This window comes from Silene latifolia, unplaced genomic scaffold (genome assembly GCF_048544455.1).
Source record: "Silene latifolia isolate original U9 population unplaced genomic scaffold, ASM4854445v1 scaffold_392, whole genome shotgun sequence".
Taxonomy (NCBI): domain Eukaryota; kingdom Viridiplantae; phylum Streptophyta; class Magnoliopsida; order Caryophyllales; family Caryophyllaceae; genus Silene; species Silene latifolia.
The window spans coordinates 69,185-94,625 of NW_027413318.1; the positions used below are offsets into that span (position 1 = coordinate 69,185).

Consider the following 25,441-nt stretch of genomic DNA (forward strand, 5'->3'; position numbering starts at 1 on the left):
AATGGTTCCCTCCAAAAAAAAGCAGACCCGTTAATCTCTTTTAGAGAAGAGACTAACCATCCATAATTAGTCCTTCCAAAAACTACACTGATTCAATTTTTTTACAGAAAATAGGTTGTTAAACAACCATTACCTAGGGAGACATGCCTCCATTTTACAATAATACACGATTTAGGAATAAATTACAGTACTTAGTGCATAATGAACAACTTAAAAAAAACTACTGTACACTAATTAAACAAAGAAAACGTCTAAAATTTCTGGAATAGAGGACTTCAGAATTTTGCAGGGCTCTCTTTGATTAATCAGCCAAGTTGGCTGTCCTTCAACCAAAGACCAAACATGTCAAAAGTCAAGTTATTTCAAGCTAGTCACCATAATAAATTTGGCACCAAAATTTAAATTAGGTGCCAAAATTTAAGAACATTTCATTTATGCGCCAAAAATCCAAATTTAAATTGTGCAAAGTTGAAGTTGTCTATATATACATTCATTTATCAGTATCCAGCCAAAGATCTTCATTTATAAGCATCCAACCAAAATAACCCTTTCATTTATAAGCATCCAGCCAAAACAAACACTTTCATTTATTATCATCCAGCCAAAAAAATCTTTCAATAAATGAAAACAAAGAATCTTGACAACTTAGAAAGATCAAGAATTATTCAAGTCTTACTAGAAAAATCAATAAATGGAAAACCCAAGTATGGTGCAATGTCAGAAGTGGCATCTCAGTTTGGGGTTTGCAGGAAGACAATCACAGACATATGGAATGAAGGAAATAGACAAAGACAAGCAGGACAAGTAATAAATGTGAGCAAGAACTGAAAGGCAGAAAATTGAAAAGCAGGCTTCACTTTGATACTGAAAAGCTAGAGAGTATTGATCTGTTGAAGAGGACAACTCAACAAGAAGTTGCAGATGGGATGGGGGTGAGTCAATCCACAATTAACAGATGGGTGGCAGAAGACCATATCAACTCTCACACAAATGCAATAAAGCCAGGTTTGAAAGATGCCAATAAGCTTGATAGATTAATTTATTGCCTTCAACATTTACAATATGATCAAGTGTCCAAAAAATTTACTTTTAAGGATCAAAGTAATGTTGTTCATATGGATGAAAAATGGTTTTTTATAACCAAACCTAGTCAAAGGTTTTATGTGGGTAAAAGGGAAAAAAGACCTCATAAAACATGCCAATCCAAAAGATTCATTACTAAAGTTATGTTCATGTGTGCTGTTTCAAGACCCAAATATGGTCCTAATAAGGAAGTAATCTGTGATGGGAAGTTGGGTTTATGGCCATTTGTAATGGAGGTTCCAGCCAAGAGGAAATCCAAAAATAGATGTGCAGGGACAATGGAAACTAAATGTATTGAGTCAATTAATAAACAGGTCACAAAAGAAATGGTGATCAACAAGGTGCTGCCAGCCATAAAAGCTAAATGGCCATCAAATTACAGTAAAAACATCATGATACAACAGGACAATGCCAGACCACATATTACCAACAAGGATGCAGATTTCAAAAGGGCGGCAACTGAAGATGGGTGGAATATTGAATTCAGTTATCAACCACCAAATTCTCCAGATTTAAATGTACTAGACTTGGGTTTTTTAGAGCAATTCAATCACTTCAACAGAAGAAAAAGTCCAAAGTAGTGAGTGAATTGGTAGAAAATACAACCAAAGCATTTGAAGACTTAGAAGTAATTAAACTTAACTACGTTTTCATCACATTGTAGGCATGCATGTTAGAAATAATGCAACTAAAAGGTGGGAATGATTATCCAGTTCCTCATATGCACAAGTCTAAATTGGCAGCAGCTGGTATACTACCTGAGTATTTGGATGCTGATGTGGAACTAGTTAAGGAGTGCATAAGATATGTAGAAAATCTGGGGCATGGTAGTTCTATCAGTGATTTAGTCAATGCAATTAACAATGCAGGTAGCAGTTCAGGAAGTGCTACTGATCAAGCTGGTAGCAGTAATGATCCAACAGGTGACATTAAACCTGTTGGTAACATTACTGACCAACATGGTAGTAATGTACTAATGGCATAACAAGTTTCGTAGTATGTGAACAGGCAGATGCAAGAAGTAGTATGTGAAGTAGTATGTGTACAGGCAGATGCAAGGAAGCAAGCATGCAGGTTGAAGATTTTGAAGAAGCAGAACAAGCATCAGACAACAAGCACATTTTGAAGAAGCACAACAACCATCAGACAACAAGCACATTTTGAAGAAGCAGTAATCTATGGTTAATTTTCAACTTTGCACAACTTATTTTGAACTATGATCATTAATGAAATGTAAAAGGCGCATGTGCACTTGTTGTAAGACATCGACAATTTAGTCATTTTGGTTTTGAACAAAGCAACAACACAACCCGGACATAGCCTCATCACATATCACTGTGGTGGCGTAATGTTTGGATTGTGTCGTTCTTGGCAAAAAATGCTCTCAAAAACCATAATCATTGAGCATTAAAAATTAATTTTAAGAGTAAATAACCCAATTTAGGCGACATCTTCATCATTAGTCCTCAACAAAAAAAAAAGCAACAGAATGAGAATTAGACCTCCCTTCATCTTCAGCTTTCTTTTCCTCTTTAACTAAAGCTTCAAGTTCAAGCTCAAACAATGGCCAATACGTAGCCAATTTTTGTGTCCTGCTCTCAACATCTTCCTTCATAAACCTCGCCATCTCCTCCCTAGCCTTCCCCTCATCATCTTCTAACTCAATCTGCTCATGCATGCAAGAATCCGGAACCATAGTATCCATTTTCCCCAACGAATCAGGGACATAATCACCAGAATCAGGGATAGGAACGGAGTTTTCAGTGAGAAAATCACCAGATTCCGGCATCAAATCACCAGATTCCGGCATAAAATCACCAGATTCCGGCATCATATCACCAGATTCCGGCATAACATCAACAAATTTAGTCACCACATCAGGAGATTGAGTCACAATATCATCATGCACATGATCGTAATCAAAACCGAAGTTGTTGAAAAAACAACTGCCGTCATCAACTTCAAATTCAATGTTTTTTGGGGAAAAATTCATCGTGGGGATGATTATGTGAAGATTTAACAGTTTTAGAGTTTAGATCTAAGATTAGATCTGAAAACAGGAGAGAATAGGGAAAAGTGGCGCTTGATTTTAGGGTTTTTTTTCTAAGCTTTTAGAGAGAGAAAGGGAGGACGAAAATGGCGGAAGAAAGAGAAAGTAGGGTTTCTGCTAGGGGAGGGGGGTTAATAAGGCGGGAATCATTAGGGTAATTGGGTTCTTAATGGGGTGGGCTGGGTTAAGTTAAATGGGTTTAGTGGTTAATGGGTTGGGTTATGGGTTATGATTAGTGTAAAATGTCTAAGTAATAAGTGGCAAAAAATGTAAATAAAAAAATATAACAAGGGCAATATGGTCATTGTATGTGTGCAAAACTTACTAAAAATGGAAAGGGGAAGAAAACATGAATAATCCGTTTAAGGAAATAGGGAAGAAAACAGTGAATTGGAGGGAGTATTATACTAGTATGGGTGACTTGTTATTATTGGGGTGTAACTTTTCCCTCATGTTATAGTAGTATGAGTGCCTTGTTATTCTTCAACAATAATTCTTATATAAAACAGCATTACACCATTATTATGCAAGATTATCAAAATATAACTTTGGAATAACAAAGGCATGACACATAATTACTTGAACATAATTGCCTTTACCCATCGTTCTTCTTTGCTAGGAATAGAATGAGAAAGCCAGTGCCTCATCCTCAGTCTTAGCAATCTTAGGAGGTTCTAAATGTCATTATGGTAATTTGTGTATGATTTTACATTGTCTTATTGTAAAAGAGAGAAACATCGTGTACTTCGTTAATTATATATGTCGCTCGTCTGATATATGTAAGAGTATGGGATAAACGTTGCTCGACCATCATGGTTTTATCCAATATATATAGTACCTTTAGAGTAATACATTGCCTTACTGTCGCTGCCACTGTCGATGTACGGAAATATCATGAGTCTACTTGTGCCTACTTTAAAGAAGGATTTGATCAACGACCTTTTTCAGTCACTTGTTTAACAGTTTTAACAACTTGTAAGAGTATACTTAATTTATACTTTTCCAAGTCTAATAGCTCCTATTTCAGTTGTAATTTTTTGTACTTGGCTTGCTTATGGTCTCCTTCGGATCAGTGTTTTGTCCACATAAAAGAAATCATGGTTGTAAGCTTTATCCATGTCAAAGGTTCGCATGCCAATAATACTTGTTCTATTAAGAGTGTTTTTTTATAGTCTTAACATCAAGATATCGATTTTTTATGCTATGGAATTCATTTTGCCACAAGGTTTTCACAGATTTTCTATCTGCTGTTTTGCTATAGTTTGCAAGGAGAAAACCCCCTTTTGTTGTTAAGGTTAATGATTTTTATCTCATTGATAAAAAATGTTGGCCTTTTCTAGCATTCTTTACCAGTTTTGATGATGATGATGAGTCCTATGACCATAACAATTGGCCTGATTGTTGGTTTAGATATTGCCCTCGTAAATTGAGCTTGGTATTGTCTCTTGGTATTTTTTTTTTGAAGGAAAAGATCAATTCATTAATAAAACGCCAAACGGCACTTACAAAAGATAGATATAATCGAAAACAATTCTAATAGAAACCAAAGCACAAATTTCTTCAGTAAAACTACGGATCTCAAAACATGATATGACAATTCGGCTCGTCCTTGTATCGCTCTCTTCATGTAGCTTTTAAGGGGATCCTTCGTTTGATTCATTGATGAAGAAAATTTACCTGCTACTGGCACCATAGATCGCTGACGAATAACGCATATCCATTGTAGAGTCGTAGGATGAATCATCAACAAACCGCTCTTATCTATAATTCCAATAATAATATTAAACCCTAGAAAGACAAGGACTGAAAAAACTCTGAAAATAGAGACGGAAAAACAGATCTCACCAAAAGGGAGACTTTTATTGATTAATTCATAATATTTTATACTAATAATTGATAATTGAAATTATTTAAGGGGCTTACCATCAATCAATGATCGATGGAAGCCCCAGATTTAATTGATGGAGGCTAGGATATTTTTAGAGAGAAGGAGAAAGATTGTCTCTTGGTATTTTGATTAGTGTGGATAATCAGTACCTTTGTAATGTTTTTTGTGTAGTTTGTATTGCTACATCAACTACTATGATTATTAGTCAATTTTATTTCTGGGCCTTTGCTAATGCAATTGATTGGACCATATTTTGTCTGTCGATCGAATTGATTCTCATTAAGTCCCTTGAGCATCATTTTTGCTCAAAGTATTTTCCATGAATTTTGTCTTCTGGAATGTTAGGATTACCAAAAGAAAGAATTTTGCCGAAGAACTTAATTTCTTTTGCTCGTCAAATGGAATTAAAATGTTAGTTATATGTGACACTAAATCAACTTCTAAGCCCGAACCTTTTCTGATAGCTAATTTTGGATTTAATAATTGCGATTTTATTCCTAGTGTTGGATTATCAGGTGGTATTTGGTTATTTTGGAAAGAGTCTATCTCCATGACTTTTTCAATAAAGGTCACTTTTAAGTCGAAAAGATTCATTACTTGTGAAGTGTGTGACTTAACGAATAATCTGTTTTTTTTTGCCTTATTTTTGTTTATGCTCCACCTCAACCGGCTGAAAAGGCGGAATTTTGGAATGAATTGCAGAATTTTGTCCTTAATCTTGATTTGCCTTTTTTATTACTAGGAGATCTTAACGAGATTAAAAGTCCTAGTGAAAAAGAAGGGGGTGCAATGGTTACCAATGCGCGTTGCGTGAGATTAACTAAGTTTTTATGTAATACTAATTGTGTTGATCTCCCTTTTTCCGGTAATTTTTTTACTTGGAGAAAAAAGAAAATTGGTTTTGAAAATGTTTTTGAAATTCTTGATAGAGCTTTAGCCTCTCCTACTTGGATTAGTTGTTATCCAAACATGCAGTTTGTACATCATGTTTTTACTAGCTCCGATCATTGTCCTATCTCTGTGAAGTTTCATGCTCAAGTTCTTAAGAAAGCCCCTTCTTTTCGTTTTGAACTCATGTGGACTCTCCGGAATGATTTTAGTAAAATGGTCAAAAGTTGTTGGCAATATCAGTTTCAAGGATAGTTTATGTTCTGTCTTTCTCAAAAATGCAAAATTTTAAAACAAAAGACTAAAAAATGGAATCAGTCTACATTTGGTAATATTTTTAGACAACTTTCAATTGCTGAAAAAAAGTTAGAAAATATTCAAAAACAATTAGGCTCTTCTCATATTGCCCATTTAGAAAACGCATAATTGAGATGGCTGAAAAAGCGTGATGCACTTCTTGATTATAAACGTGTTTATTGGCAACAAAAATCTCGTATAACCAAAGCGAATTTTGGAGATAACAATACCAAGTTTTTTCAAAGTTATGCCACGATTAGACGTAGTAGAAATGGTATCAGGCAGTTTATTAATAAGAATGGTGCTTGTATTACTGATCAAGAACTTATTAAATAAGAAATTTCTGACGAGTTTAAACTTAGGTTTACAAAAATCAACTTTGTAATTTTGACAAAAATGAGGATTTTAAGTCTATTAGTGGCTTATTTACAGATGAAGATACCAATTTTCTTACTAGTAATATTAGTATGGATGAGGTTAAACAAAGTGTGTTTAGTTTAGCTGTTGATAAATGTCCAGGTCCCGATGGATTTCCTTCCGAGTTTTTTCAAAAATATTGGGATATCGTAGGAAATTCTGTTACTAAAGCTGTTTTAGCATTTTTCCACTCTGATAAATTACTAAAAGAAATAAATCATACTTTTATTGCTTCGATTTCCAAAGTTGATAATCCTCAAACAGCAAACCACTTTCGCCCGATTAGTCTGTGTTCAACAATTTATAATATTATTTCAAAAATACTGGCTAATCGTCTCTGGAGTGTCTTGCATAAGATTATACACCCTTTTCAAGGTGCTTTTACACCTAATCGATTCATTCAAGATAATATTCTTTTAGCACACGAGATTTGCAACTCGTTTAAACGTAAAAAAAAGGCAAAGGAGGTTGGATTGCAATCAAACTTGATATGGAGAACGCATACGACATACTAGAACGGAATTTTATCGAGGAAACTTTTAAGCAAATGAGTTTTAATGCTAAGTGAATTTCATGGATTATGGCATATATAAACACTGTTTCTTACTCGGTGTTAGTAAATGGAACACCGGAAAACCTTTTTAAACCAACTAGAGTTATTCGACAAGGAGACCTACTTTCGCCATATATATTTATTATGTGCGCCGAGATTTTAGCAAGATCTCTACAAAAAATTGTGATGTTAGCTCTACTGCTATTGGTATTGGAATTGGATCCGGGGTGGAGAAAATTCTTTTTCTCACATTCGCGGATGACACTATCATTTCCGCTAAAGCTTCTAACCAGAGTTGTAGAACTATTAAGTCTATTTTAGATAAATTTTGCACGATTTTCAGACAATTTATTGATTTTGACAAATCCACATTTCAATGCAATAGAAATATTGAGCGTTCTCTTCGTGAATCCTTTAGAAGCATTCTTCATATGAACGAGGAAACTCATTTGGGTAAATATTTAGGATATCCTATAATTGATAGCAGAGTGACTAAAAATACTTTCGAGAATATTATTCAATCTTCTTGCACTCAATTATCGAAATGGAAAGCGAATTCTCTATCCCAAGCAGGCAGATTAGTTCTTGTCAATGCTAATTTAGCCGCGAAGGAAACTTTTCAGAATGCAAAGCTTCCTACTCCCTGTATCGATCCAAAAAAGATTAGATAAAATTAATAGAGACTTTCTTTGGAATAAGAATCTTTCCCAGCGTTCTCCTAATTTGATTGGTTGGCATAAAGTTTGTTTACCAAAGTCGGGTGGTGGTTTAGGAATTAAATCTTCTGAAGCAGCTAATAAAGCTCTTCAAATGAAATTTTTATGAAAAATTCTTATGGATAAGGAAAGTATATGGGTCAAAGTGGTAACTAAAAAACATTTGAGAAATTATTCACTCTTTGATCATAAGCCTAATTCAGGATCTTCTTGGTAATGGCGTAAACTTATGAGCCTTCGGACTTTATTTAGAAAAGGACTGAGATGGCAGATAGGTAATGGTAGCAACATTAAGTTTTGGTCTGATAATTGATTTTTTTCATACCCACTTACAAGCAGTATGGTTGATGATGATAGTAGCCGTGATCTTAATCTTTTGGTTAAAGATTTTATAACCTCAGATAAATAATGAGATGTTTGTAAACTATTTAGTTTAGTGAATAACGATATTGTTAATTAGATTACTAACATTCCACTGCTACATAATGATATTCCAGATACCCTCATTTGGGGGTTGTCCGTAGATGGAAATTTCTCTACCAAAACAACAACTTGGTTAGCGCAAGGTTTGTTCGATCAAGCTCTTGACAAATGTGAATTTCAGTGGATTATTGAATATTTCTCCAAAATTGAATTTTTTTCCTTGGAAGGCCTGTGTTGACGGTCTTCCAACGAAAAGTAGACTTCTCAAGAGTCATATTGACGTCCCACCTCATTGTGTTCTGTGCAACAATCCTATTGAAAATAAAGATCATTTCTTTTACGAATGTCTTTTGATTAGGTCTGTCATCCAAGACCTGCACATTATTAGTTTCATCGAGTTTTTGTCAAATTATGATAATATTACAAGTCAAAGTTTTCTAACGAAACTTAACTACCTCAAAGATTTAATTCCAAAAGATGAGTTCATTAAGACTATTTTTATTTGGTGGAATGCATGGTTTCTTAGAATCGATATTATATTTAATAATGTTATTTTAAGTATCAGCAAACTTATTACTTTATGTAATAATAGCACTAAGACCTGGAATATGACTAGATTTAAGGATCTCAACAATCCCGAGATACAAGAGTAAGTCAGCTAGAAACAACTCTAGTAAGGAAGAAATTTGGTGGGAAAAACCTAGAAACGGTTTCCTAAAGCTAAATTTTGACGGATCGAGAATAGAAGGTAATAAAGCTGCTTTAGGATATTTTATAAGAGATCACAATGGTAAAGTCGTTTTGTTGGGAGCAAAAAAGTGCGGATCCAATAATATCCTTGTTGCGGAAGCTCTCGCTTTAAAAGAAGGTTTTTTAGCAGCTAAATACTTAGGAATTTCAAAGTTAATTGTGGAGGGTGATAATTTATGTGTTATTAACTCAATTCGAGGTACTTGGCAAATTCCTTAGGAAATTTCTAACATTATCAAGGATGTGAAATTAGACTTTCATTTTTTCGATGAAGTGATAATTAAATATTGCTTTCGTGAAGCCAACAATGTTGCTGACTTCATGTCTTCTATTGGACATTCATGTCCAACTCTTTCGAGGTGGTTTGATAGCCGGTGGCTTCAACTTACCTCCCTCATTCGAAAGGATGAGATAGGTTGGTCTTACCCTAGATGATCAACCTAGTTTTCTTACCTAATAATAATAATAAAAAAAAATATATAGTACCTTTAGAGTAATTATTTTAAATTTTTTTACTTCCTAATATTAACCTTAGAACAAGTATAATCGAAGAACTCTTTATAACGTTTTTCTTTTGCCATGTCATATTTTGACAATCGCAATAATTAGGAATATTAATGTTAAAATCTACACCGTTCTGTAATTGGTATTTGGCATACTTTAGATTAACACAAGAAAAGGATAAATAATCTAAAAAAATCAATAGTTAAAAGGGAATGTAATGATAGATGAACCATCTCAACCAAAACCTTAAGGTTATGGTTGAGGCCCAACTATTATAAATATTCCTATTATGTAAAATTTATATTGGCCATTAATTTTATTACACACAACGAACATGTAAAACATATGACAATGAATTTATGAGTACAAGGGTGAAATATGTTCCACACCTAGGTACAAAATTTAATTCAAAGCCTAAAACAAAGAAACAAACAACGAAATTGTGTTACATGAGAAACACAATTTCAAAGGGAACTTAAAAACGACATGACATCTAATGGCCAATTAGAAAGAAGCAATCCAAGGTGCATTCTACACCGCAGTCAGACCATTGTTCTCGTCATTGTTCACCTGTGTGTACATCAACAAATCATAAGTATACCGTATATATACGTAAATAAACACGTACACTCCAAAATAAATAAAAAATAATATAAAGTCACCTGGCTGGGATCATAACGAATATCCCCAAGTACGGCGGGCTTCAAGGTGGACTGTGAGTGAGAGAGAGCCATAATTATATTGTTGTTGATAAATAAATTGTTAAAGAAATATTATTGGATTGTGTGAAATGTGATTACTATATTGCTTAAAAATGGTATTTATAGACCCATGGATATGATGCATGTATAATAACTCCTCTCCTTACAAGATCAGATTTTCAGATAGCCTGAAATCATAGAGAGGGCTCTACCTTATCCGTACTCTAATTCGCACCGTGCCCTCGTGAATAACGAGGGGTTGGTTGTCCATATTCACATCACACCTCATTTTCAGGTTGGTCTCATATACAAGTATACTGTATTTGTTTGGCGGAAGGGTTAAATTGACATACTCATTTTACAAAAAGGCTACGGTTACACTTGGCCCTCATTTTAGCCTCGTATCAAGGGGTTAATTTATACTCCCTTCTGTTTTGAATAACTGTCTCATTTGGACAATGGCACGAAATTAAGGAATGAAATTAAAATAATGAAAAGTATTGTATAGGGGTAAGAATATAAGAGTTAAATAATGAAAAGTATTGAATATGATGGTTTAGGGGTGGTTGGGTGTTAAATAAAGAAAAGAGCCAAGGGTAGGAAAGTCAAAAAAACATGTCCAAATATGGCAAATGGGACAGTTATTCGGAATAGGAGGGAGTATGTGTTTGCGATGGGATGACGATATAAATAACGTTAAGGGCAAAATAAAGAAATAATAACACAAGAGATTTTGGTTACGTCGAAACCCGATTTGGGAAACAACCGCGAGGGGGAGTCGATATCCCGTTAATAGTCCACTATACGATAATCGGAGCACAAATACAATATATAATATATATTGATTGTCAATCCGTCTTGCTTCAGACGGGCCAAATGTCACTATTTTTAAAAAAAATGTAATTATTTAATGACAAAATCTTATAATTAAAGTTGTTACTTTTTACCCTAAAAATGATGGTAATATTTTAACAGAAAATCGCATTATTTTATCGTAAAATGGTAACATTTTGTCCGTATTATTTCAGACGGAAAAAAACCCGTCTAAAATAAGAATTTGCGATTGTACTTTAATAGTCCACTATATAATATTTCAATCAAAACCTTATAGAAATGCCGTAACTCGTGACGGTTAAGTTTCAATCAATGATTTTATACTTTAATATTCAATCTGGCATAAATATTCTAATCATTTAATATGTACTTCGTACTAGTATTATAAGGAGTACAATAATACTCCCTTTGTCCCGGTCATTTATTGTCTTTTTCCATATTGGTGTATGTTAGTCAATTGTTGTCCTTTCTATTTTAAGAATGAATTTGATGATCTATTTGATCATTCACACTCAATTTGTTCCACTTGTCATTTTGCAATTGGCCTCTTCCTCTTTCCTTGGTATTTGTGCCAAAACCAAAGGACAAAAATTGACCGGGACGAAAGGAGCAATAAACAACTACATCTAATATGTGCAATAATTAAATTTACTACGGATGTGATTCTGTGTTTTAATTTCCTCTGTTATGAGCAGGGCCCGCTTCTAGGGTGTGCGGGCTGTACGGTCGCACAGGGCACCCGAAAATTTGGGGCCCAATTCTCGACATAAGTTTTTTTTTTTTTTTTTTTTTTTTTGACAACGGAAGGAGAATAACTTACAATGTTTTACAAGTAACAACGTAAGCTACTCGACTAGGTAGCACCAGATAACCTACAACTAAGTTTGGCACAACAAAGCCATACCTAAGACAAACATAATTAAAAGTTAAAACTGAAAGGACAACATGACGATAAGCCAACTCGTCGATGAAAGGATGGAAATGGGTGGAGGATAGGCCACGAACACCCGAAGCAGCTTCAATCGCACACTTAACAACCAGAAGACCTCGATGCCAACGAGCCGCAGAGAGGCAATGACAAGGTGTACTTCCGCTCTTACGAAAAGAGCGAAGAAAGAAAAGGAGATGAGCAAGACGACGAAGTCTGCCATCAATGGAGATAAAACTCCTACACCTTAGAAACCGACCCCTTTGACCAAAGGACCAACACTTCAAAGAGTCCACCATGCGAGGAAGAACGGGCAAAACATGACAGCTTATCATAACCCCCATAAGAGCAGAAAACACAACCAAACGATTCACCTCAAAGATTAAGGGACAGGACACCCTTAACCAAAGGGAATTTATTATTGAAATAAACAAAGAAAAAAACCAACAAGAAGAAAAGAGCATCATCAGCTAGAACCGGAAACCACCGCAACCGACCCAACCAACAACACTACCCAAAACCCCGACTCCACCATACCCATTACGCCAAAATCCAACCAAAAAGAAACCCAAGTAGCCGTGATCTTACTCCGACACAGAAAAAGACGGTCACACCAACCAAACCACAAAGGCACAACCAGCGCATCAAAACCAAAACCTAAAGAGGCGCCAAGACACCCAGAAACAAACGAACCCCCCCAGGACCGTCCGCAAGCATGCACCAACCCCACCGAAAGCACAACACCCACCAAAAAGAACCAGACAGACACAAAACCGAGACCCAAATCACCCGACGACTCCTCCCAGGACCACCGCCACACAAGCAACAAACCAAAACAGAACTAAACAGACAGAGGTGGTAGAAGACTTAGGAACGAAAGGTGGGGGGAATGGGGGGGTCACCAAACAGACCCAAATCGCGACCACCAAACAGATGAGCTATGCTCATCAACACAGACACAGACAGACAAATAAAATTAAGCAAGCCATCCCAGAAGTGGGGGAAATGGGGGGATCACCTCTGGACTGGAAAGCGGGAACGGCGGTGACAGGACAAGGAGACAGATTGACGGGACCGACAAGACCGACATAAACGAGGCCAAAACAGATCGAACCGGGGGAAGGAGCGGAGGGGTTGCATGCGTAGCTTCGACGACAGGACAGAGGAACGGACGAAGGGTCGTTAACAGATCACCGGGAAGGCAAGCCGACGCAACCAGCGGACCACCGATGCACAATCAAAAACCGTCAGAAACAAAGAGATCACAGCTACCGGGTTCAAAGCGGGGACAGGCACGAGCATCGCCGGAGTTAGGCCATGGAAAGAGCTTAACTCCGGCGAAGGGTAGGGGAAAACGAGGGGTAGTGTGTGATTAGGGGAGGCGGCGGCTCAAAACAAAATTAGGGTTTTTTTGGTGTTTTTTGGAAAGGGGGAATTCTAGAGAGAGAGAGAGATTAAATAGAGACTGTTTTGTGTTCACATAAACCCCACCATTCTCGACATAAGTTGATGATATTAGCATATTTAACGGATATGTTAACAAGATTTTGTTAGTGGCATAGTGGTACTGCATTCAATATCCAAGGAATTGACGCGGGATCAAATCCTGCTCCCAGCATTTTAAATAGATTCCAGGGAGCCATCACTATGCGAGTTTCTTGTTTACAGTACATAGTAATTAGTATAAATAGTAAATCATAACAGAGGAGATTAAAACACAAAACGTAGTACATAATATGTGTGTATATTCCTTGGATACAACTCAAATTAAGTGATTTCCTCAAATCGATCAGCTGCAAAATCCAATTAACCGAGCAAAAATCAAGAATCAAGATTAGTGTTCAGAAGCTCCATCAGCGGCAAACAATGTACGTATCGCAGTACACATTTTAATCATCGCAGTACACTATTGACAATTATACCCTTACATTTTTTCCTCCATTTTTCCTCTCTAACTTCTCTCTAATATATTCTCTCTAGTTTCAAACCTCCCTTTCTTTCCAATTTCATAAACCTATTATTCAGGCGGTTGTCGACGTTGGCTAAAGGATGAATAGGCGGGTCGGGGTGGGTAGTTTAGGGTGGTGGAGTGGGTGGGTTAAGGTGGCGGAGTGGTGTTGGGTAAGCATTACGGAATACGGAGTACTACATTGAGTATTACGGAGTATATTACCGTGTACTACATTGAGTACTACGGAGGAATATTGTTTTGCATCACTGTGTCACCTGTGTGTACAACGTAGTACATTGATTTTTTTTTTTTTATTTTTTAATGTAATACGCTACCAACACATCCATTCTGAGGTCGGCGACGGATCACCGTCGAACCATACCGACGACGCCTAGCCATAAACCACCGCCAACAAACCCCACCATACCACACTAATTAACCCTAAATTAATTTAAACATAAACCCTGATTAAAAAAGGAACAAGATCATAAGAAAGAGTTAATTTAATTATTAATACGGAGTATAGGATTAACGAAATCAAATAAGTGCTCTTCACTCGAACAATCATTCATTCATTCATAATTAAAGAATTTCAAAGAGGTTGTAGAAGGTTAATATTTCAATAATAGAGAGAGGGTAGAGAGAATTAGAATTGACTAGTATTGGTGCCCGGCTTCGCCCGGGCTACCTTTACTTACCATTAATTTTTTTTTCATTAAATAAAATTACTTAAAGTTGCATAATTTATAAATTTATCATTAATATATTTTTTTTATAACATATACTAAAATTACGATGAAATAAATTTTGAGACAAATTCACTACTCCCGCTATTAATATTTTACTATTATTAATGAAATAATAGTAATAACATTTCACTACTTGTCCGTAATCATTATTACTTTCACTATTCCCGCCGTAATTATTGTTACTGTCACTACTGCCGCATTAATATTGATAATTTCACCACTCCCGCCGTAATTATTATTACTTTCACTATTACCGCATTAATATTGATTATTTCACTACTCCCGTTGTTGTTTCTACCACTCTCACTAATCTCGTTGATAATATTGTTACTTTTACTATTCAAATGAGTGATTATTATCATATAACTATATCCAATGTTACTAAAATTCTTTTCTTTACTGACGAAATTACTTTTACTACTTATGCATGCAATTTTAAGAGGATTATATATTTATATAAATATATTACATATATGCATTAAAATAAATCGAAAGAATTATGCAATATTATATATTATAAAATCTAACTTGAATTATCTATAACCTACTTATTATATTTTTGTATGTTAAATAATTAACATCTCTATATATCTAATAACTATAAAGTTTAATAAAATTGCATAGATTTTAAATTTAATATATAATTTTATTATGATAATAATTAATATCATAAGTGTGCATGTTTATACTAATTAATTATTTTATTCTAGTCTTCTATAAATATTTAGGAAAATTACCATACATATTTTTTTTTAGTCTCCTTGAAATTGACCATCTTAATAATTATACTCCCTCCTATTCTACACAACCTTCCCTCTTTCCTTTTTCATCTATTTACAATACATTCCCTCTTTCCTTATTTAGTAACGTTTTATAATTATTTTAATCACCTTACCTCACAACAATACCCCACAATACCCATACTTTATCTTATTTTAATCACCTTACCCCACAACAATACTTATTTTAATAACCTCATCCCACAATAATACCCCACAATACCTTCTCTCTTTCCAATTATCTCACCCCACAATACTTTAACTTATTTAATTCAAACACCCTTAATTCTCGTGCCACCAATGAATAGGGAAGGTTATCGGGAATAGGAGGGAGTATTATTTTAAGGAAATTGACCATCTTAATTAATTATTTTATTTTAAGGAAATTGACCATGTTTAGGAAAATTACCAAGCTTCTATTTAATTTAATTTTAACCCAAACTATATAATATTTGCATTGAGATCCCTTAATCGGGTCCATCACACGGTGCTATTGATTTAAAACTATATACTATAATTAATTTGTATAACTTTCTTTAATTACATTGAAGTCCCTTGGTTTCTGGATTTAATATATAGTATTGATTTTTTTTAGGGAGGGTAGACAAATGGAAAGTTTGGTGCAAAAAGTACTATAATGAGTAAAAATCGTACTGCGAAAATAAATTACGAATTTACATTGTTGTTTGTGTAATCAAATTCGCGTCTTGCTTGGTTTATATCAGAGAAAAGGCGGTCTGAAGAAGGGGAAGATATCACTAGGAAAATGTATAGCTATTGATATTATTTAGCGGATTTAGTTAAATATATATGATAATATATATGTACTCGCTCTGATCTAATCATTTGTTTACCTTTTATTTATTTATTTATTGTGAGGGATATTTTGGAAAATAGGGAGTATTTGCTCGGAAGTTTTATTTTCCGAGCAAGTAATGAGTAGCTTATAGGATAATTATTCGTCGTCTTGGATGTACGAGCAAATAAGCATTGTGGCACATCGACGAAGAATATAAAATCGAGCACGTTGCTCTTTAATCAAAGAAGCACAATTCTTTGAGAACCTATTTCCCTTTCTCTTAGAATGAGTGTAAGAAATGGGTTTGTGTAGTTGGAATTGAGCCATTATTTTTTAATTGATTCTACAATTAAAATGTAACAAAATTAATTAAAGAATAAGAACAATTAAAGTAAATATTGGTTATGGTGTAATTGTGTAAAGAGTAATTATTGAGTAAAATTCTTGTAGATTGGAGGATAATGATGAGGACAATGTGAACATGAATGTATTTATATTGTTGTAAAATGAAAATATTTGGGGTTGACTTATACCTAGGGCCTAGAGGAGATGAACATAAACGATATCGGGAAAAAAGGGATTTATAAAGGAGAAGAGTTACGTAGTCTTCAAGGAGGGTGGTGAATGTAGGCATCAACTTTCTAATGATACACCACAAATTCTGATTTGTGACACGATTTGTGACACGTATTGGTTACAAGTTTGCGACGGGTTAGGTATTATTCATGTGGATAGATAAGACAAAAGCAGAGTACTTAGGAAGTTACGATCTGTTTTCTCTTATCTACCCACATGGGTAATACTTGACCCAGTGGCGGAGCCAAGATTTTAAGTCAGTGGGGGCGAAAATTTTCAGCGGGAATGAAACGGTAATATTATAAGAGGACTTAAAATTTGAAAATTTTAACTAAAAATTTCGAAATTTTCAAACTTTAGCGGGGGCGACCGCCCCTGCTAGCCTCCCCTCGCTCCACCACCGACTTGACCCGTCATAAGCTTGTAACGGATATGCCAGTTACAAGGAAGACTTGTTGTACATAGGCTGTTTTTTTGTGGATGACAACTGATGTGAATCCGCCCTCGATACATGTTTATTGGATGCGTACGGTGAGAAAAATCATGACTTGGATAACATGCTAATCACGTATATATAGAGTTGGACAACAGTGCGGGCAAGCTAGACCCGACATGGCCTGCACTTTTAGGCCAAAATTTTCCAACCCGTCCCCTACCCGGGTTGGGCTAGCCAAGATTTCCGGCCCAACCTGCTTGGGTCTTATTAGGGCCGGCCCATATTATTATGTAATCTCGATAACCGAATGTATTTATACGCTTATGCATTAATGAGAAAGGCAGAACGATATTCACACAAAACACAAAACGTAACATGGTATCAGGATTAGGTTACGCCCTTCCGAAACCCTAAAAACACACAAAACCACCCGGCAAGACGAAGATCATCTCCTCTGCCGCCATGGCTGGTGATGACGTCGAGCCTACACCAAAAATCGATTCCCTATCTCCTTTCTCTCTCGTCAATCAAGAAGGGCCGGGTCAATCGATCTCTCATGTCAAACTCCATAGCGACAATTATGATGAATGGAGTCGTTCAATGCGTCGATCTTTGAAATCAAGGCGCAAATACGGTTTTTGCGATGGGTCGATTACCAAGCCTACCGATGAATTCATGCTCGGTCAATGGGAAGTTGTACACTGTACCGTGGTTCAATGGATCTTAAACTCGATCGATTCGTGACAGTGTCTCGGATACAAAAGATGCTCGACTTCTATGGTCGGAAATTTCGGATCAGTTTGTCGTCGTTGATGGCGCCAAAATTCATAACCTTAAAACTCAATTGCACGATTGTCGTCAGACGAAAGGTATGTCCGTTACCACGTACTTCGGAAATTTGAAAACCCTATGGGACGCCCTTAGTAATCATGAACCTCCTTTTTCATGTAAGACTGTTGGTTGTGATTGTGGGGTGACTAAGGCCGCCCTTGCTAGACAAGACACAGAGCGGTTACATCAATTTCTTATGGTTTGGATAAGTCTCTTTATGGACCCATACGAAACCACCAGCTCGCTCTCGATCCCTTGCCGTCCCTTAGCCGTGTGTACCACGCGATTCTTCAAGAAGAAAGGCTTCTGGTTAGCCCTACTGTTGCACCTGATGTCTCGGAGGTCATGGCATATGCAGTTCGTGATACGGCTGCTCCCATTCCTTCGTCTGTTCCGGACTGGCGCGCCCTTCGAGACGCCGAGAGACAAGAAAAAAATGAAAATTCGATGTTCGTTTTGCAGTGCACCGGGGCATGATGTACCTAATTGTTACATTAAATCACAGAAATTTCCGGATTGGTGGGACGATCGTCCTCGTACTTTGGAAGAGATGAAGGCTAAACGTGCCAGCTCTTCTCGCACTTCGGCGCGGGTGAATTTCCTTGGTGGCAGTGGCTCTACTTCCACCTCGTCTCAGGACCGTCTTAGTGGTATGTCTCCTCATTGGATTATTGACACCGGGGCCTCACACCACGTAACTGGAGATGACACATGGTTGGCTGATCCACACCCTATTCCTCCTTATCCGGTTACGCTTCCAAATGGCCACCGTGTCTCGGCTACTTTAGCCGGAACAGTTCGCTTAAATGAATTTCTTGTTTTACGGGATGTCTTATATGTTCCCACCCTTACTTGTAATTTATTATCGGTCTCTCAGTTAGTCGCCGCTACCGACTGTGTTATCAGTTTTACTAACTCAGCTTGTCATATTCAGGACCGTTTTTTGAGGACGAGGATTGGAGTCGGTGAGCAACAGGACGGATTGTACTTGCTGCGTGCGGTGGTCAAGCCAACGGTTCATCGGGTGAGCGCTGATTCCTTTGAGTTATGGCATCGACGACTTGGACATCCGTCTCATAAAGTGGTTAATTTATTGCCTTGTGTTGGTAATTCTAGCTCTAGTTCAAACATTATTTGCGACATTTGTCATGAGGCTAAACATAGCCATAGTAGTTTTGATTCAAATAATAATAAAGCTTCCACATTTTTCGAATTGATTCATTGCGATTTATGGGGCCCTTATCGAACCCCGTCATCTTGTGGCGCCAAATATTTCTTGACTATTGTCGATGATTATTCTCGAACAGTTTGGGTGTATTTGCTTGTCGATAAAAAAGAAGTTACCGATATGTTCTTGAATTTTTTTGCTATGGTTAAAACCCAGTTTGGGGCAGTGGTTAAACACGTGCAGTCGGATAATGGCACTGAATTTTTTAATATGGCTACATTTTTTCAAACCCATGGCATATTATTTCGCACTTCTTGTGTTGGTACGCCTCAGCAGGATGGGCGTGTTGAAAGGAAACATAGGCATATCTTGAATGTGGCTCGTGCTTTAATGTTTCAAGCTCATCTTCCGATTACTTTTTGGGGTGAATGCATTTTAACTGCGGCCTATTTAATTAATCGTCTTCCTTCTCCTTTATTGCAAAATAAGACACCATATGAGCTTTTATTTGGCTCCGTTCCTATTTATACGCATATTCGTACCTTTGGTTGTTTATGCTTTGCCCATAACTTGCATACAAAGGGCGATAAATTTGCTAAAAGGAGTCGCAAGTGTGTTTTTCTTGGTTACCCCCATAATAAGAAAGGGTGGAGGGTCTTTGATCTCACTACTCAGGAATTTTTTGTCAGTCGTGATGTATACTTTTATGAACATAGTTTTCCTTACTATCCGGATGACTCGCCTGTTTCCCCTGCCCTCGACACTGAGGTCCCTGTTTTGCCTACCCCTGTTGATGACACGGGTGGGTCTGGTTCTTTGGATACTTCGGGTGACAACAATGCTGATTCGGGTAGTGACACTACGCACAATTCAGGTGACACCTCCACGGGTTCGGATACAGATGCTCCGGGTTCTAGTGCCTCTGATTCGGGTAGTGCTGGGCCTGATGTCTCGGACGGTTCCGAGTCTGACACTGCTTCTCCTGACCCGCCTGTTCTTGGTCGTGGCAAACGACCTAAGTTTCCGTCCACTCGTCTTAAAGGGTATGTTGTTGGGATCACCGCTGGCACGTCCTCTGACTCCGACTCCTCTCTCGATTCCTCAGGTACACCCTATGCTCTAGCTAGTTATGTCTCTAGTGCTAAATTTTCTTCTCGCCATCAGGTTTTTCTTGTAGCTATTACTTCGGGAGTTGAGCCTCCCAATTTTCGTGCTGCTCTTTCTGATCCTGAATGGTGTAAGGCCATGCAAGCCGAGATAACGGCTCTTGAAAATAATGCTACTTGGGAACTGTCTGATTTACCGGAGGGTAAGAAAGCGCTTGGTTGTCGTTGGATTTACAAGATCAAATATAATTCTGATGGCAGCATTGAGCGTTATAAAGCCCGCTTGGTCATTTTTTGTAATCATCAGGTCGAAGGCATTGATTATGGTGAGACTTTCGCGCCTGTAATTAAAATGGTCACAGTTCGTTCTCTTTTGGCTGTTGCAGCTGTTAAAAATTGGGAACTGCATCAAATGGACGTCCATAATGCTTTTCTGCACGGCGACCTCGATGAGGAGGTTTATATGAGATTACCACCGGGTTTTGGCAAAGGTCGTGAGGGTAAAGTTTGCCGTTTACGTAAATCCCTCTATGGTCTCCGTCAAGCTCCCCGGTGTTGGTTCGCGAAGTTGGCTACTGCATTGCGAACTTATGGTTTTAGTCAATCTTATTCTGATTATTCCCTTTTCAGTTACTTTCGTGACAAGGTATGTGTTCATGTCCTTGTTTATGTTGACGATCTTGTTATCGCTGGAAATGACTCGGCTGCTATTTTGGCTTTTAAAAATTACCTTGGTAAGTGCTTTCACATGAAAGATTTGGGCCCGTTAAAGTACTTCCTTGGTATTGAAGTTGCGCGCAATAAAGATGGTATTTTCTTGACTCAACGAAAATATACTCTTGACATTATTTCCGAGACTGGTTTATTGGGAGCCAAACCCGCAGCTACACCCCTTGAACAAAATCACACTCTAGGTGCAGCTACGGGCGCCTTATTGGACGATATTGAGCCCTATCGTCGTCTTGTTGGTCGCCTGGTGTATCTCGATGTTACACGCCCTGATCTTTCCTACGTTGTGCATGTTCTATCTCGTTTTTTTAGCAAGCCTCGTAAGGATCATTTGGACGCTGCTCTTCGTGTGGTTCGATACCTTAAGGGGAGTCCGGGTCAGGGCATTCTGTTAAGGGCCGATAGTGAACTCACCTTATCTGGGTGGTGTGACTCGGATTGGGGTGGCTGTCTCACCACGCGGAGGTTCGTGTCTGGTTGGGCTGTGTTCCTTGGTCATTCGCCTATCTCGTGGAAAACGAAGCATCAACATACTGTCTCTTTGTCCTCAGCTGAAGCCGAGTACCGGGCAATGGCTACCATTCTTTGTGAATTAAAATGGATCAAGGGGTTATTGACAACTCTTGGCGTGTCTTTCTCTTCGCCTATGGACGTGTATTCCGACAGTACATCTGCAATTTCCCTCGCTCAGAATCCGGTTTATCACGAGCGGACGAAGCACATTGAGATCGACTGTCATTTCATTCGTGATGCCATTGTTGATCGGCTTATTCGCTCGGTCCATGTTTCGACTGATGCTCAAGTCGCTGATATTTTTACTAAGTCTTTGGCGGCAACTCAGTTCATGTTTCTCCTTCGCAAACTGGGCATTCTCGACCCTCATGCTCCAGTTTGAGGGGGGGTATTAGGGCCGGCCCATATTATTATGTAATCTCGATAACCGAATGTATTTATACGCTTATGCATTAATGAGAAAGGCAGAACGATATTCACACAAAACACAAAACGTAACAGGTCTGGTAAAAAAAATCTCTCTATGGGTCTGGTCGCGCAAGACATTAAGGAGCCCAGCACAGCCCGACTCCTTCTCTAGTGTTGTGCCCGGGCCACAAACCGGCAGCCCAGCCCAGTTCGGCCCGCACTGACTCGGTCCAGTGTCAAGCTCTATGTATACCAGGTCAACTATAGATAGTTTGCAAGTGCATGAACTAATTAAAAATGCAATGTTTTTAAAGAATGGAGTAAGTTGCAAGGGATTTGTACAAGCTAAGGACGGTTGTAGGGTATATGGGGGAAGAAAGATTATAACGTTGGGAAATTGAGCATAATAAGAGGGGATATGAATTATGATGCTTAAACCAAGACAAATAAGGGAACAGTAATTATGTCCCGGCAATGGAGTAGTATAGGGAGTAATATTTTAGAGGCTAGAGGGATTGTTGAATTGGTTGGATTTGTAACATCATTAGTACAAATTATAATTAGCACTTAATCTGTCGTCGCGCAGATAATTTACCATGCTCTCTTTTTGAGTTATCTACTATGTTTACTATTGCACACGAATTAACAAAGTGTTATCTGATGGTTTAATTTAATTTAAGACACAAAGGGACGTAGAAATGTGGACTCAAGGTGGCCTGAAGTAGATAACACCACCGTCCACCGTGCAAAGTACTTTCGAGTTAACAAATGACGGTGTGGGATACCATTGATTAAGGAGGTATTATTACTCAAGAGATTTTTTTACATTTGTTTTACCATAATTAGTCATAATCATACTCTAATAAAACATTAATTAAATGGATTGGCCAAGATTGTTGGAATAATTCAATGAACATCCCCAAGAATTTGAAGCACTTAAAATTAAGCATTACTACATGAAAAGTGACAAGTATCTTTGCCATGTGATTTTGAGACCAATTGGTCTCTCTTTGTGACAATGATTCTGCATTTTGACGGATATTTTGTGAGATAAAAAGAATAAAACAAAATGGGTTAGTGGAGAAAAGGGGACCACATGAATAGTGTTGCAGAGAGAGAGAAAAAGTGGAGTCTTTGAATTTAAAATGGTATCCGTCTTCAGCTTGTGACGGATATGTCATGTCTTCAATGAGAATTTGTGTTTTGAGACTTTATACACACTGTAGTTTTAGGAATTTTCTATAAGCCTTGCATGATCTTCGGTTTGTAGCATACAAATGGGAACAACCTCAAATCTTTATAGATTTGCTAATCATAAGGTTAACACAAAGAATAATTTATTTAATTACTAATTTAGTACCCGGTTCTTGATGATAACATTAATTATTTGTGTTTATTTTTATTTTATTTTCCGTAATGTAACAAATTATCCCATAACTTATGCACTATGTGCAATTCAACCCCTAAATTTTACCTTTAGCAATTTACCCCTATAAGTTTTCAAAAATGTGACATTAAGCTCAAATCAATTTTTCTACCATTTTTTTTAACTAAAACCTATTATTTTCTATTATAAAAATCATTTTAAATTTATATACTAAAAATTAAACACAATATTTACATATTCAACAAAAAATGTGAACCAAATTTAAGATCAAAAAAAATTTTGACATGTAATTTTTCATTAAAATTTGACTAAAAATAAATATTTTTTCACCAAAAATTTTGACATGTAACTTTTCAATATTCCAAAGAGTTTCTAACTCCTCCATAATGGAGGAATTGGATTACCTAGATTTCCCTAGGTAATTGCAAACTCATGTGGAGTTGAATTCCTATATAGGCAACCAAACGGATTTGTTAAATCCCATGAATTTCATGTGGGAACTTAATTCCCGCGAGTTCGATAATCCGGTGAAATTGTATTCCAATGGGCAACCAAACGATGTCTATGAAGTTATAGTCACTCGGAACAAATTTTAAACTCGAGGGATCCTCTTAATATGTAAGAGTAATGTCAATGATTGTGATAAAAACTGAATCTCGTCTAAGGCCCTGTTCTTTTCGACTAAAAAGAATTGAACACGGGGAAGGTTTTGTGCTTGACTTTTCAACACGGGGGTTATTCTAAATTTCTAATCTCTTTACTAAGCTAAAAACTATTACAAGTATGAAGCAATTAATTATCCAAATTCCAATCCACCAAGCAATCTATTTTAAAGATTGATCCAACCCCCAACAAGTTTTTGAGAGGTTGTATTTACAAGTTGTGTTTAAATCTACTACATTGACTACTTAGTATTCGTAATTTTTAAATTGAGTTTTTATGTAACTTTAAATTTAAAAGGCAAATTTAAATAAAGTTTTACCTTATGTAAAAACTATTTTTTAAGTTTTAGAAGATCCATATGAAACAACCACTTCACCAAGTGATTTTATCATACCTATTTTCACCCCATTTGCTTTTGGGAGGTCAAAGTTTCCAAACTTTGACCGTAAATAAGTTGGGAAATAAAAATTATTAGATTATAAAACAAAAATATTTACACTTATTTTCATGACATCTTTGTTAAGGAAGTAAATAATACGAAGATTATTCCGTCTTCATAATAGATTATGTATCTCCGTAAATATAGTTATTGTATATTGTATTTTCCATATTCTCATTGATAGTTTACTTAGGCTTCAAGGCGTAGGGTTTCCGTCTCTTGTATAAATAGCATTGTATTGTAATTCACATAATTCATTCAATATAATTATAAATATTCTTTACATGGTATCGAGCTTAACATCCTAGGCCGTTACCCTTCACCTTCAAATCCCATGGCTACCTCCGGTACCTCCCTTCCCAATCCCGATGATCCTTCATCCCCCTTCATCCTCATTAACTTCACCTCTTGCACTCAACTCACCACCAAAAATTATCAAACCTGGAAAACACAAATTGCTGATCTTCTCTTCGGCTTTGACTTGCTTAAATTTGTCGATGGCTCCTTCCCTGCACCAGAACCTACCCTCACCACCACTGACTTCAAAACTTCACCCAACCCCAAGCACGCCTCTTGAAGCGTCAAGATAGCCTCCTCAAGGGTGCTTTGCTTGGTACCTTACACTCCTCCATCTCTCCCCTTGTCCTCAAAGCTACTACCTCTCGTGAGGTTTGGACTCTCCTTGAGAAAACCTATGCCAATCCCTCACGGGGTCACCTCCTCCAACTGAAAAATCGGTTTGACAGTCTCTCCAAAGGAGATCGTTCCATTGCCGAATATATGCAAGACATTACCACCCGTGTCACGGACCTTGCTCTCCTCGGTAAAACGTTGGACAATGAGGATATTGTTGACAGGGTCCTCAAAGGCCTTGA

General features: G+C 37.0%; 1 protein-coding gene and 1 long non-coding RNA gene across 2 annotated transcripts; one reads left to right on the top strand and one right to left on the bottom strand.

Moving 5' to 3' along the window:
* Window positions 1-621: 621 nt before the first annotated feature.
* Window positions 622-2,068, top strand: LOC141639438 (uncharacterized). Its single transcript, XM_074448565.1, has 3 exons — window positions 622-804; window positions 897-1,601; window positions 1,748-2,068. Exons 1-3 carry the CDS (start codon window positions 622-624, stop codon window positions 2,066-2,068), a joined length of 1,209 nt encoding a protein of 402 aa, XP_074304666.1.
* A 7,788-nt stretch (window positions 2,069-9,856) lies between these two features.
* On the bottom strand, window positions 9,857-10,468 carry LOC141639439 (uncharacterized). The gene is made up of 2 exons (XR_012542528.1): window positions 10,232-10,468; window positions 9,857-10,139 (listed from the first exon to the last, which is right to left on the bottom strand). It is a non-coding gene; the product is annotated as an uncharacterized LOC141639439 (long non-coding RNA).
* Window positions 10,469-25,441: the final 14,973 nt, after the last annotated feature.

Bases quoted from the DNA above. Each gene is read 5' to 3' on its own strand.
- LOC141639438 (XM_074448565.1), top strand. From the start codon at position 622: ATGAAAACAAAGAATCTTGACAACTTAGAAAGATCAAGAATTATTCAA. The intron at 805-896 runs GTAATAAATGTG...GATCTGTTGAAG, and splicing joins GACAAAGACAAGCAGGACAA to AGGACAACTCAACAAGAAGT. The intron at 1,602-1,747 runs GTACTAGACTTG...ATCACATTGTAG, and splicing joins CAAATTCTCCAGATTTAAAT to GCATGCATGTTAGAAATAAT.